Below are 14,919 nucleotides of genomic sequence, written 5' to 3'. Positions count from 1 at the left end.
TGTAAAAGGTTATAGACTTATTCCATTTAAGTCCAAAAATGTTATCATTAGAAGAGATGTAAAATTTGATGAAAATAAATCGGCCTGCGAGCCTAGTCCGGCGGATGTGCCACCTCTTCCTATCTCTTCTATCTTTGAAAACATTTCTTCTTCAGATGATGAAAGCGAGGATGATAATCCTCCCCCACCTTCTCAGGATCCTCAACTTCCAAGATGGGTCCGTGCTACTCGGGATGCAGCAGGTGATCTTGCCGGTGATCCTACAGATCAGCGACGTACACGTTCTCAGTTTGAAAGAGCCTCTTCTTTACTGGCTCAAGCTCCAGTAAATCATGATCCTGACACTTTTGCAGAAGCTTCAGGCCATCCACATTGGGAAGCAGCTATGAATGAAGAATATCATTCATTGATGACAAATGATACATGGGATCTTGTTCCTCTACCAAAGGGACGCAAACTTGTTAGATGTAAATGGGTTTACAGAACCAAGTATGGACCAGATGGGAAAGTTGATAAACATAAAGCTCGTCTCGTTGCTAAGGGCTTTTCACAGGTTGAAGGCATTGACTACACTGAAACCTTCTCTCCTGTTGCCAAAATGAACTCTATCCGCCTTGTTCTTTCCCTTGCTGCCTCTTTAAAATGGGAAGTCCATCAGATGGATGTTAAATCTGCCTTCTTGCATGGGGACTTGCAGGAAGAAATCTATATGGAACAACCCATTGGCTTCATACAAACAGACTCCAGCCTTGTTTGTCGACTTAAGAAATCCCTTTATGGCCTCAAGCAAGCTCCTCGGGCTTGGTATGCCAAAATGGATAGCTTTCTTTTAGAATCTGGCTTTTCTAGGTGTCATTCTGACAATACTGTCTACACCAAGAAAGTGGGCAACTCTCTTATCATCCTTGTTCTTTATGTTGATGATCTTATTCTTACTGGTAGTGATCCCAACCTTATAAACCATGTGAAGTCCAGCCTTAAAAAGAAATTTGAAATGACAGACTTAGGACACTTACACTATTTTCTCGGTCTTCAAGTCTTGCAATCCCAAGAGGGTATTTTCCTTTCCCAGTCCAAGTATGCTTGTGATATTCTTCGTCATTTTCACATGGAAGACTGTAAGCCAGCCCCTTCTCCCTTTCAGTCTGGAGTCAAACTTTCAGTCTCTTGTACTTCTCCTGAAGTTGATGCTACCTTATACCGTCAACTTGTCGGAAAACTCTTGTATTTAACCCATACTCGTCCTGATCTTTCCTTTGCTGTTGGCCTTGTTGCTCGTTTTATGCAAAACCCCCGTGAAAGTCATTGGAAAGCAGCTAAAAGAATACTTCGTTATGTTCGAGGTACAGTACAGTTTGGGATTCATTACAGTGCCAAAGCAGCTCCTCTGTTAGTTGGTTTCACTGATTCTGATTGGGCTGGTGACCCTGATGATCGGAAGTCTACTGCCGGTTATGTCTTCACTCTTGGTTCAGGACCTATTACATGGGCTTGTAAGAAACAGGCTGCCATTTCTCTTTCGTCAGCAGAAGCAGAGTATCGTGGTGCCGTGGAAGCTAGTAAGGAAGCCTTGTGGCTTCGTCAGATCCTATCAGAGTTTGGCTTTGAGCAGCAGCATCCAACCACACTTTGGTGTGATAATCAAAGTGCCATTCAGCTATGCAAAGATCCAGTCCAGCATCAGCGCAGCAAACACATTGAACTACACATGCACTTCATCAGAAAGCTCATTCATGACCATGTTCTTGAAGTGCAATATTGTCCAACAGATGATCAGGTTGCAGACATCTTCACAAAGGCTCTCACAGAGGCGAAGTTCACTAAACTTCGATATATGCTTGGAGTTCAGGAAGTTGTCACTAAGGGGGGATAGGCTCTAGTGCCTCCTTCCTTCTCCTATTGTGTCATATTTGTAAATCCTTCAATCCTATCCCAAGTTGTTCTTAAGGGGGGATGTTAGGATATTCCGACACATAGGATATAGTTAAGTTCAACTTGGTCTAGTATAGAGTTAGGTTAGAGTTAGGTAAAGTGTGTTTCTTTACCGTTGTACATTTTGTAACTTACAATCCGACGGTCACGATATGTAGTGATCCGACGGTTCACTCTCACCTCGGTATTACCGACACTTGATCCGTGGCTTGACACCCGATTGGTCCATGAGTTCTATTTAAAGCGCATGGAGGGTCATTGTTCGGGTAATCCGTGCATGAGAGAAGCTTATGTAAATTTTCATTCTTTGATTAATAAATTGCCTGTAGTACCCACGTTGGGACAGGCCATGGACTGTTTCCCTCCTTGCACTCTGAGGGTTTTAACCACGTCAAAAATACTGGTGTATTGATTTGAGATCTGGTTGTGAGCGGTTTTTTTTAAAGGGATTTCTTAAGCCGACAAAAAAGGCTTACCCTGTAAATTCCTACAACTTCGAAGTTCTTACTCTAATGGGAATCCAACTCTCATACCATGAAGAAATTAGGCTATAGATTTGCAACTTCTCATGAATTTTTAATCAAAATCATAAGGCACAAACCTACTCTACTTCTCTGCAGACATTAATTAATAACTTATAACAAAAATCTCAAACATGCAAGAAGAAATAACCCACATGCAACAAGTTTTTTTTATCTAGGGAAATAAATCTTCTAAAACCCCCAATTCCTACTTCCATTAATCAAATTAATAGAAATGTGTTACAATTTCTTTGCTTAACTGAGCACACCGTGCAAGTGCATAACCTATCTCTCTGCTCACTAAAGGCCTCTAACCCAGAATTAGTCAGAATTTTCCTCTTCTTGAGTTCCTATGTCCTTGTGCCATTCCTTGAGGATTTAGGTGCCTATTATTTAGGAATTTCATCAAATTGAATTGCACAATTCCTTAGGTTTATCATCTGACTGCATGCAACACTTGTACACTCAAGACTAGTCTACAACTAATGTTATACTATCTTGGAATCTCCACCTCAACTAGGTAACTTGAATTCTCTACATGCACTAGCTATTTTGGGCTGGTTGATCAGTTAACTAGATGATCACTGAGTTTGACTGAAGTCCCACTCCTTAACTGACCTTCTACAAGTTCCTCCAAAAGTTGGAACTAGTTTAACTAAAAACAACCTAAGAAAATTGACCTTGATTGCTACAAATTAGCAATCAGACATGCTGAACTGAACTCTAACTCCTCCAACTCGAATTTAATAAGTAAACTGGGTGACAGAAGCCATGTCTAGGTTTTAACCCCGTACAGAAATTACCTGCATACTAATTCTAAAACATAGAAAATAAACAATGCGAGAGCATAACACATAAAACACATATACACAGAGATTTTCCCCTGGATCCCAAAATAGGGACTACCAGCTTCATTTTTCATTATTGTTCCTTTCAATGTTGCAATACATATTTATACATGCCGAAGCATCCAATACCATGGACCAAAAACCATCACGTCCAAAACCATGTGCGAAAATCATGCATAAAACCATAGGTAGGTCCTCCCAACCTAACATAGGGTCCAAAACCAAAATTTTCCGGGGTGCTGCCTCGGACCCCATATAGTGGGGTTACTTGCACCCCTCAAACCCCCTATGACCCCCCTTGCTACATAATTGGCGCAACGAAGGGAGGGCTCCGTCCCCCTTCTAAGCCCTCGATTAACTACATGGGCTAGTCGTGGAAAGAATATAACACAACCAACACCATGTCACTCACGTTAACACCATCCAAGTTGTCTAATGATGTGGAAATTCAATTTTTTTCAATTTAATCAAGGAAAAATCAAATTGAAATTTTCTTGGTACATTTTTCAACAATGCCATGGTGGAAGAATATGAATCCATCAAGAAGAACAATGTATGGGGAGGTGGTACCGAGACCAGAAGGGAAATCAATGGTCTATTCCATATGGTCTACAAAGTGAAGCATGCAACTTAAAGGAGCATCGGGAAGTAAAAGGCTAGATTTTTAGCCAAAGGATTCTGTCAGGTAGAGGGAGTGTACTATGAGGTAAATTTTGCACCAGTTGAAAGATATTCCTCAATTAGATCCATTCTAGCATTCGCTGCACAGATGGGGTGGAAAATCCACCAGATGGATGTGAAGACTACCTTTCTCAATGGTGTTCTTGAGGAGGAAATTTACATATAGCAGCCAGAAGGATTTGAGACATGTGATCGGGAGTCACATGTGTGTGGGCTCAAGAGAGCATTGTATGGTCTCAAACACGCACCCTAAGCATGGTACACTTGGATCAACAATTATCTCAGTCGATTGGGCTTCACCAAAAGTGAAGCAGATGCAAACCTCTATTGCATTGTGGTAGATGGTAAGTTGCTTATTCTTGTTTTGTATGCTGATGATTTAATATTGACATGTGATGAGAAGTTGATCTACTCTTGAAAAGAGGATATTGCAAGGGAATTTGAGTTGAAAGACATGGGCTTAATACATTACTTCCTTGGGCTAGAAGTATGGCAAGGTGATGGTGAATTGTTTGTGTCTCAAGGGAAGTATGCCTCTAAAGTAATTTAGAGATTTCACAAGGAGAATGTTGAAAAAGTGTAGCAAGAAAGGATTAATTTCACTTTAGCCATAGTCAAATTGCGTAAAACGAATTTCCGATACTAGCAGGAAAACTTGCAGTCAGTTAACTATTGTGACATGGATCTTGTCACTCAGTTAGTTTAGTAAATTCGAGTTTGAGGGCTTGGGTTTTAGTTATGCATGTGTGATTGCTAAATTTTAGTAATCCAATTAAGTTATTTTTAGTTGTATTTAGTTAATTGACCTCTAACTATTGTTAGAGTCAGTTGAACATCAATGGTGTAGTGGGACAATTGTATAACTTAGAGATCTGCTATTTAATTGATCAATCCACCCAAAATAGCTAGTGCATGCAAGGAATTCAAATTCCGTAGATGAAATGGAGATGACAAGGTAGTGTAACATCCGTTGTAAGGTAGTTCTGGGTGTACATGTGTTGCATGTAGTCAATGATAAATCCTTTGGAGTTACACAATGTATTTAGAGAAAAATCCTATATTTTGGGGGCTAATTTTCCTCAGGAATTGCAAAGGAAATAGGAGGTTTGGAGAGAAAATAATGGGCTAAGTGTTGGCCAGATATTGTCATTGAGTAGAGAGAAAAATTATTCTTTTGTAGGTTGAGTTCAGAGCTAGAGCTAGAAATTGTAATAGTTTCTCAATTCATCTGATTAATGCAAAGTGGTTTGAGGGGTTTTTCCCAGCCGAGTTCCCGTAGAGATCATTGTGTATTTTTGGTTTTTCTTATTTCACATCTAAGCATATTGTTCTAAATTGTGATTTACATTCTAAAAATCAGGAGAGTAGAATTGTGTCTCTTGTTTTTAGGTTGAAATCTTGAGCAATTACAATTTCTATCAAATTTCTACAGAGAATTGTAAGCCCATGGACACACATCTAGCTACAAATTGGAGGAAGAAGAATGCCACTTCAGGTGAAAATGTTGATGCTACCATTTAAAGGTAGCTTGTGGGATCTTTGATGTATCTTATGAACACAATAATCAACATGTGCTATGCAGTAAACCAACTTAGTCAAGCTATGGTGAGGCCTACCAAGATGTATTGGAAGGTAACAAAGAATGTGTTACAGTACCTCAAAGGCACCACTAAGTATGGATTATGGTATAAGAGGATAGAGGTACTGAAGCATCTAAGGCTTCAATGATGCAGATTGGGTAGGGAGTCCATTAGATAGGAAAAGTACTTTAGGTGCTATCTTGAGTGTTGGGTCCACAACTATTTCTTAGTATAACAGGAAGCAGAGGTCTATGGCACTTAGCTCAATATAGGCTGAATACATGGCTGCAAGTCACGAAACATGTGAGGCCGTATGGATGAGGAAAATACTTGTGGGTGTTTTCAGTGAGGAAATGGATCTGAAAGTGATATATTGTGATAACTAGAGTTGCATGAATCTATCTGAGAATCCGATATTTCATGACAGGTCCAAGCACATTGGTATTTAGTATCATCATTTGCCAGACTATGTGCGGAGGATAATTATGTTGCTACAATACATTCGAATTGTGAAGAAAGATCTTGACATCTTGACAAAGGCATTGTCAAGAGGTAAATTCGAATTCCAAAAGTGCAGGATAGGGGTGTTGAAAAATCCCTTTCTTACTAAGAGGGAGTGTTAAAAAATATAGCAAAAAAGGCTCAATTTGACTTTAGCCTTAGTCAAATTGAGTAAATCGAATTTCCACATTAGCAGAACAACTTGGAGGTAGTTAACTAGTGTGACATGGATCTTGTCACTTAGTTAGATCAATAAATTCGACTTAGAGGGCTTAGAGTTCATTTATGCATGTGTGATTGCTAAATTTTAGCAACCTAGTTTAGTTATTTTCAGTTGTATTCAGTTAATTGACCTCTAACTATTGATAGAGTTAATTGAAGGGTAGTTGTGTAGTGGGAAAACAATCTAACCTAGAGATCTATCAGTTAACTGATCAATTAACCCAAAATAGTTAATACATGCAAGGAATTTGAATTTCTCAGCTGAAGTGGAGATGACAAGGCAGTGTAACATGATTTATATATTAGTTTGAGTGTACAATTTTTGCATTAAGGCAAGAGATCAATCCTTGGGAATTTCACAAGAAAATAGCAGGAAATTCCTATATTTTAGGAGCTAATTGCCTCAGGAATTGCACAAGGAATTAAAATGTTGAAGGAACAAATAATTGGCTAAGTGTTGGTCAAATTTTCTCATTCAGCAAAGTGAACACTTATCCTTTTGCAGGTTGTGCTTAAATCTGGAGAAATAAATTGTAATTGTTTCTTCATTCAAATGATTAATGCAAAGAGGCTTGAGGGGTTTTTCCTAGTTGGCTTCCCCTAGAAATCACTCGGTATTTGTGGTTTTTCTTGTTGCATGTCTATGCATGTTGTTCTAAACTATGATTTTTTTGGAATTGATGTGTGTTGCAGTGTTGCTGATGTGTTGGTTGGTTGACATTGATTTCAACCTGGTTTCTTGGGTTGCAAGTGTGTTGGATATACATGTGTATAGGTGGTTGTAGGTGGCTTGTATATGGATGAGGTGTATATGGTCCTTAGCATGTCTACTAGCTTGGACTAGCTCAGAGATGTGATGGATGGTCCTTTGCATGTCTACCAACTTGGAATAACTTGGAGATGATAATGATATCCTCGTTCAAGTTGTTCATACAAATGTTAGTGGCTACTACATGAGTTAGATTTGAGGAGCCTTGTTGATTGCTCTCCATGTCCTGGATTAAGTCTCTCGTGTTGCTGATGTTATACTTTAGGCTTGGAGAGGATCTACATGTGTTTTTGAATGCTTGATATGGTTTTGCAGGTGTTGGAGGATATCTGAAAGGTTCTAGAGCTGCATACTATTCGAAAAGATGTTGTGGAGAAGTTTGATGGCCTAGATGTTTAGTATGGTTGTTGGTTGGCATCCTAGTCAACCTAGTTTGACTTGTGATGATGACAATGATGTGGTAGTGATTTGGTGAAGTGTTGTAGAGGTGTCAGTGACTTCCATAGGTCCTACAAAGGCTTTAGAAGAAGGTGGAGAAGCTTCCAAGATGAAGAAATATGTTTTGTTTCATCCTTTGCCCTAGTCACATGGATGTTGAGTCATGGGAGTGATTGGAAAGCTCTAATCGCTGGCATGCAGGCCTATGGGAGCAATTGAGGAGTTTCAGTCACATGGAGGTTGTGTTGTGGGAATGATTGAGGAGTTTCAGTCACATGGAGGTCGTGTTGTGGGAGTGACTGAGGTTTTTCATAAGTTTTACTGTGAATTACTCACACTGCTCAACTAATTTTGGTGTTGTGGCGATGTTATTGGTCAACATTTTTTGGCATATGGCCGAAAAAGTTCATGGGCCCTCTATAAGGTGATCAAGGTTGAAGATATCAAAGGGATAGTGGAGTTAGTGGTTGATTTGGTTAAAAATCCTATCTCAACCAAATTTGAAGCATGTGAATAGAATTGTTGAGTGATCCATAACCTATAGCATTTACTAAGTGACTCAATACAAAAAAATGATAAATAAAAGAAAGCCTTGAGTCTATTTAGTTGGTTGCTTGGAGAGTGTGTGAGTATGCCATTGTGAGGTCATTGAGAGAGTAGAAAATGCAATAGTTTCTCACATAGTTTATGCAGAGATATATCAGAGAATTGTGTGCATAAATCAGAGATAAAGTTGAAGAGAAGATTCAGAATTTGTGTGTAGTTTGTGGCAGAAAATTGGCAACTTGTGGTGTGTTTGAGAGCAGTATTTTGGTGTGTAGAAGTGAAACAATTCCCTCCTCTGGGTCAAATTTGCGATTCATATTTTATGTGTAGAATGTTGAAGTTGTTGGGTTGCTCATGTTGAGTGAATTGAGAACCCAATGTGAAATATTATGAAACATGGTTCAAATGGAGGAAGTGAAGGCGTGGAGGCTTAAAAATAGACATCGATTTGGCAGATTGAGTAGTAGGGAGAGTTTTCTCCATCCAGTAGGAGTTGGACAGTCCAATGGCATTTAAGTGAGGATAGTTGGTCGTGGGAGCTTTGAGCGGATGGTATTATGTAGATTCGTGACAGAAACAATTTTCCGAATTGATAGATGCCAACATACTGTAGAGGAAGCCAAGTATTCCAACTTATGGGTGTAAGCTAATCCATGTACAATTTGTTCAGTAGATTAATAAAAGAATTGAGCAGTGCAACAACATAAGGTTGGTTTTCTCCTGAAATGGTTTCCACCATAAATACTTGTGCTCTTGTTGTTCACATGTTTTGAATAACTAATGTTGTCCATGTGCATGGATATTTGAGATCGTGGAAAAGATTTATAATTGGTATAAAGGCTATTACTATTAATTCACCCCCCAGCTCCCCCCTCTCCCCTTTAGCAGTGAATATATTTCCAATAGATTTCCATTCTAAAGATCAATAGAGTAGAATTGTCTCTTGTTTTTCAATTTGAAATCTTGAGCAGTTGCAATTTCTATCAAATTTCTGCAACTCCCTCCTCTTTCTCGTCTTCCCCTATCAACAACCCTTCCCCTATGTCTTGGCCTGTCCCATTAACGTTGCTTTGCAGCTCTCCGAATCCGGGTAACCGCTGATATGCATTGGTCCCCTCTTAACCATTGCACCCCCATTCCAATTTCACCAAGAGTGGATGGTACCACTTGCTGCGACAACCAAACTGAAGTCGCTGGATCTCGAACTTGCCAACTCCGGCTCGAAGTTGTTCGCTTCTGTTGTGTGCTAGACTTCAACTAGAACCCTCGAACTTCCCATCACCTTCGCTGAATACACCTTCAAGTTTACAATTTTGAGCATGCGTGCATAGGAAGAGAACTTGTGCACACACCACTCCTTCGTGATACCTAACAACCATAACCAAACAATAGGAAATGCAAATCAAACTCCACCAGACGTTTAAAAAGAACATGACTTCCTTCTCGATTCTTCCTAGCACCCGCCACTTGGGCCTCTTTGCCCTTGTACCTTCAACATGCGTCAAGACTATTACTTCCATTAGTATCGTTGATCATCCACCGCATAGGGGAATTATGATATTAATGTTATAATCATAGATATATACACTTAAAAGGAATATATAATAAGTTTTCTATAAACATTTTAATATTATTAATTTTTTAAAGTAAAAATAATTATAAATATATTAATATAATCTATTTATATTATGTATTGAAATATATATACTTATATTATGTATTGAAATATATATACATGTGGTTGATAGTGTCTTTTGGATAATGGGTTAATCACTGTGTCAAAAAAGACTTGCTAATTATGAGGGCAGGGGGTGGTTTATATTGGAATTGGAGTTTATAAATCATTATTTCTCAAAAAATAATATAATGTAGAGGGCGTAGATTCCATAAAATGATTCTCAATTTAATACACATTTTAATAAATGAAATAATTTTTTTTCCTGACAATTTAATGGATGAAAAAAATAAAATTCTCTATCCCTTTTTCAGTTTCAAGATCTATTATAGATATTGGCATCCAATTGATATTTTACTAAATATCTGTGTTGCATGGGTACCCGCACCCGGGGGTGGGGTTCTCGAACCCGCCTCGAGTTCCCACACCCAAGTACCGGATTCGGGTTTGGGTTCTTCCTAGACGAACCCAGAAGAATCGGGTTCTTTCTTAAAAAAAAAATTGGGTTCTTTTCCTTTAACGGGTTCTTGGGTTCTTCGGGTGCTTGGGTTCTTGGGTTCTTCGGGTTCTTTGGGTTCTTCATAAAAAAACTACATTAAAAATTTAATTTTCAAATAAATTTTTTATTATTGAAATTTAAAAAATAACTTATAACAAAGGTAAAACTTATAACAAAACCTAAAAAACCCTAAATCAATTCTTGTAAATCAAGTTGGAATGAAACATTCTTCCATGGTCCTTACCATCAAAACCTGTGTTGCACGGGTACCTGCACCCGGTTTTTTAAGTTTTTTACAAGTCTTGTTTTTTAAGAATTCGTGTAAATCAATTTGGAATGAAACATTCATTCCCGAGCCAAATAACCATCAAATTATAAACTGTAAATGCACACATACAGGTTCAGACATTTTCGGTCAAATAGAAAGTAGGATTGAGACCAGCCATAAGCTGTAATCAGCTGATGCTGTTAAATGGTGAAGGGCTATTTTGGACAATGGCTAAATTAAGTATCAAAATCTTCCAATTTCTCACAGCATTCTGATAACATCATGTTAAGATTAAAACTAGGAAAATATGCCTAAATCATATATGGTCTCTACAGACTTGTACACCAAGTAATCTCTAAAAACTGCGAAGATGTTTTATTTTTAGATAATTAATATTCAGGCAGAGCTTTACACTCAAAGACAAACTATCCCTCAAGCCATCAGATGGCTGCTGTGCATTTTATTGGGAAACAAAGACTGATAAGCGTGTTTTGTGGAAGGGTAAGGCTGCCACTGTTTTTGGGATTGCTTTACCACAGAGCACACCATGCATGGGGCAAGTGGATGATTAGACATCAAGAAAATTCTAGACCACTATCAGGTTGAGAAGAATCTCCTATGAAAAAATTGTGTTTTTATATGGGAGAGACTAAACATTCAAAGCAAAGTTACAAGCTCAAGCTCCAGCCAGAATGAGCAATTTCAATAAGGAGAGAAGCTGTCTTGAAATTAGAGCAGGAGGCAGAAATGCTAACACTCCTTGGCTGTGTAGGAGAAAGGGTCTGTACGACCACAACCTGATTCATTGATAGGCATCCTTGCAAATGAACCTAAGCTACATAGTTATTTTAAACCCTGTGTGTGACAAAATTTGTCCCATGTTTCACCAAAATAGCTGAGCCTAGCATTTATCCTAGTATGTATTTTGAATTTTCAGTTTTAGTAGTAGCCTTGAGCTCTTTCACATAGCTGTCACAGTGTCATGGTTACATGGAAAAGATTCAAAAGAACAGTTTTTTGGTGATAAATTTTGAAATTTCAATGTCAATGTTGAATGTTCAATGATGTGCATGTTTAAATGATTATCATTAAAGTTTCTTGAAAATATACAAATTCAAATTTCATATATATTATTAATTATAAATTTATAATTTATAAAATTTAATATTACCCGACGAACCCACGCACCTGTTTCCAAAAATGCCATCCCCGTCCCTGTCCCCGCACCCACGTTTCCTAGCAACATAGCTAAATAACGTTTCCTGGCAACATAGCTAAATATTTAACTCTTCCAGTTCGGTCTGTGTCTTCCATTACTCAATTCACCATTTCAAACTATTCTCATCTTTGTTGTTCTTTAAAATCTACCTGCCAGGTGACATTATATCCAAAATTATGTGTTAAGACGGTGTTGAGCCTGTGGCCGCGATTCGATCAGTGCAAGCAAACAATAAACAAAGCCATTACAGTGCAAATCATGTTTGTCAATTGGGCTCCACTTTCTCTGGCGGTTCGCAGATTATCTTAAAAGCAGGGTTAGTTTTCGATCGCATGTAGAAATTTACGTTCATGCTCCTCGTTTGGACGTTAGATGAGTGTTTGATTGGGATGGTTTCGTTTTTGTCTGTTTTTTTCTCTTCTTTCCTCCGCAACATAGAGGTGAAATGATATCAAATTGACAGAAATAATATTAAACTAAAGGAAAATGTAATTTTAATAGTTGTCTTTAAGAAGATTTTTTGGAAGTTTTTTTGGTGGGTTTTTCTCATCAAAATTCCGCTGCAATTTATTGAAATTGCAAGTTTGATAGCTAATTTCTGCACAATAAAAGTGTTCTAGGGGTTTTTCAGGGTGCTTCGCACTAAAGACAAAGAAAGACAACTCCATTTTAATATATAAATTAAAATGGTTTATATTTAGGAAAGAGCAGAAATATGTTAATAAACTAAAATTTAATTTTTTCTGGAGATAAAACCCATCTAAAAAATCACAAACAGATTACTTTATTAGGTTTTTTTTATTCTATTTTTCATTTTAAAGTAAAGACAATAAAATTTTCTAATATTAAAATCCAATACTAAAATATAATAACAAAATCAAATATTTTAAACTTATTAGTATAGTAACCTAATATTTTAAACTCATTATTAAATCATAATATTAAGGTTTATAATATGAAAGTTAATCTTAAAATTTATAACATAGAGTTTATATAATAAAATTTACAATATTACAATCTATATATATGGATTTATGATGTCATGATTTAAAAATTTTAAATTTATAATAAAATTTAACATTAGAGTTTATAATATTAAACCTAACCATATAAACTCTATTATAAAACTTAATATTAAATTTTATATAATAAACCCTAATATTAAAAACCTTATATTATAAACCCTAATCCACCTTACTTAGAACCTAGAACCTATTGCTAAAGCCGGATCCTATGAAGCATGCTATGAACTCTTTACTTATTACAAACTCTATATTTAATATTAAGCTTCATAAATATTTACTATACACCTAATAATATGGTTGATATGCCTATTTATATAAATAAACCAGATTTAATAAAGTAGTTTTGTGTTGGTATTGACCAGTGAAATATATATATATATATATAAAATACAAAGTTCAATATTGTTTAAAAAAAAGGTAAACTGCATTCCATGAAGTAAATGAGTTGTTTTTAGTGCGATTTTTTGGACTTTTAAGTGCCACAGAAAAATTTGAGGTGAAATCTTGATTTGTGTTATTTAAACTGGTTTTCATCACCCTAAAACACCCCTAAGACACTTTGATTGTGCAGGGATTACCCATCAAATTTGTGATTTCCATAAATTGCTACCGAATTTTAGAAAAATTTGACAAAAACCCACTGTAAAAACTTTCAAAAATATCACACTAAAAACAACTCCTATAATAAATAATAATGGAAAACGTTTAGTCCAAACACCATTTTCAAATTCTGAGATATATATTGTATTGAACGCAGAGCCATTGGCGGTTCACTTCTTTTAAAAACGAACATTTGCTTGTAACGTTCTTACACAAACGAACATTTAACCGAACACATACCATAGCACACTATCGCATATATCGATATGGACTCTTTTTGAGCGGGTGGCGGCATGGAACGCACCTCTGCCCTACCAACTATCTAGACAAAACTATATATATATCCACGTAGCCCTAGCCGTACCGCTTCTAGAATTGATTTCCTTGGAAGGTCTGTCCAAATTGCCAGTCGGAGGGAGCCACGTTGTACGAAGTAACCGTTCGGCCACCGCTAGAGGTGACTTGGAAGGAGAGAGCTTGGCCCTTGAGATTGGTATTGCACTGCCAGTTCTGCCCCCAGTTCCTTCTCAGAGACACCCACCCCGTATTCGACCCCTTCACCTTCACGTTTGCCACCGCGCCGTCTCCGCCGACATTGGTAATGAGGATGAGGTAGAAGTAGTAGTTGCCATTAATGGTGAACCTCATTCCTCCTCCTTTCACACACGCCACTCTGCAAACAATCATCATAATGTTACCTTATAATCATTTAACCTTTCAAAACTTAGGCGTAGATTTCTACAGAATTAAAGCAGAGAAAGTTGAATATATTATACCTTCTGTATTGGATTGGCACGATTCCAGCCTTCCAGATGGCGAGATGTTGGAATGCAGGCATGGACATGTCGAAGTGCTCTCGGGGAGGATTGCACCATCCGCCATTGTCGCTGGGGTGGGCGTAATTGGGGGGGCAGAAATTGGTAGCGGTGACCACAATAGAAGGGCTGCCTGGCAGACACCATTTGGGGTCATCCACACATTTTATCTCGAAGCACGCGCCGCAGGATGCCCCATTGTTGAAGAGAGCAGTGCTTAGAGCAGCAGTGTTGGTCCCATAGCCTTGACTGTATAAGTTGCCGTAACCACAGGCACCCTCTGCAACATTAAACACATTCATATCAATAAAAAATAATCATGGAGAGCTTATCAGCTAATTAATGATGAATTAAAAGAATAAGAACCGGAAATGGTTAGTACCCATGGTTCCCGCAGCATCTGCACCTCCATAGAAAGTAGCATGAGCATACTTCCATCCGCCATTGAGATCCTGAGAAGCAACTAAGGTATTAGCGATGAATATGATAGAGACTGCTGCTACTAAAACAAACTGAGATGTCAACATCTTGCAAACAATGAGAGCTCCACTGCATCAAAATGAAAGAGACTTGTGATGGTAATGAGGGGGGAGGCGATTGGTATTTATAGTGATGGGATGTAAAATGCATTCAATGCCATGGTGAGTCCCAAGGCAAGACCAAATCCGAGATCACCACGCGGGAAGAAGTCAATCGCATAGTCCAATTTTACTAACGCAATATTTTAATTGGTAAATATGTTTGGTTAGAATATTATGGGTAAATACCACGGTTAAAAAT

The 14,919-nt window shown here is 37.7% G+C and overlaps 1 protein-coding gene across 1 annotated transcript; it reads right to left on the bottom strand.

Moving 5' to 3' along the window:
- Positions 1 to 13,641: 13,641 nt before the first annotated feature.
- On the bottom strand, positions 13,642 to 14,673 carry LOC149235398 (expansin-A16-like). Its single transcript, XM_089461383.1, has 3 exons — positions 14,522 to 14,673; positions 14,101 to 14,419; positions 13,642 to 13,997 (listed from the first exon to the last, which is right to left on the bottom strand). Exons 1-3 carry the CDS (start codon positions 14,664 to 14,666, stop codon positions 13,694 to 13,696), a joined length of 768 nt encoding a protein of 255 aa, XP_089317509.1. The 5' UTR covers positions 14,667 to 14,673; the 3' UTR covers positions 13,642 to 13,693.
- Between the last annotated feature and the right edge of the window lie 246 nt (positions 14,674 to 14,919).

Source organism: Pinus tabuliformis, chromosome 8 (genome assembly GCF_031772625.1).
Source record: "Pinus tabuliformis cultivar Carrire ecotype Pingquan chromosome 8, CPIR1, whole genome shotgun sequence".
NCBI classification, from domain to species: domain Eukaryota; kingdom Viridiplantae; phylum Streptophyta; class Pinopsida; order Pinales; family Pinaceae; genus Pinus; species Pinus tabuliformis.
The sequence above is the reverse complement of the archived record's forward strand: the minus strand, read 5'-3'. Positions and strand labels throughout refer to the sequence as shown.

Coding starts and splice junctions, on each gene's coding strand:
- LOC149235398 (XM_089461383.1), bottom strand. CDS start 14,666: ATGTTGACATCTCAGTTTGTTTTAGTAGCAGCAGTCTCTATCATATTC. Junction 14,420..14,521: donor AGATGCTGCGGGAACCATGG/GTACTAACCATT, acceptor TTAATGTTGCAG/AGGGTGCCTGTGGTTACGGC. Junction 13,998..14,100: donor GTGCCAATCCAATACAGAAG/GTATAATATATT, acceptor GATTGTTTGCAG/AGTGGCGTGTGTGAAAGGAG.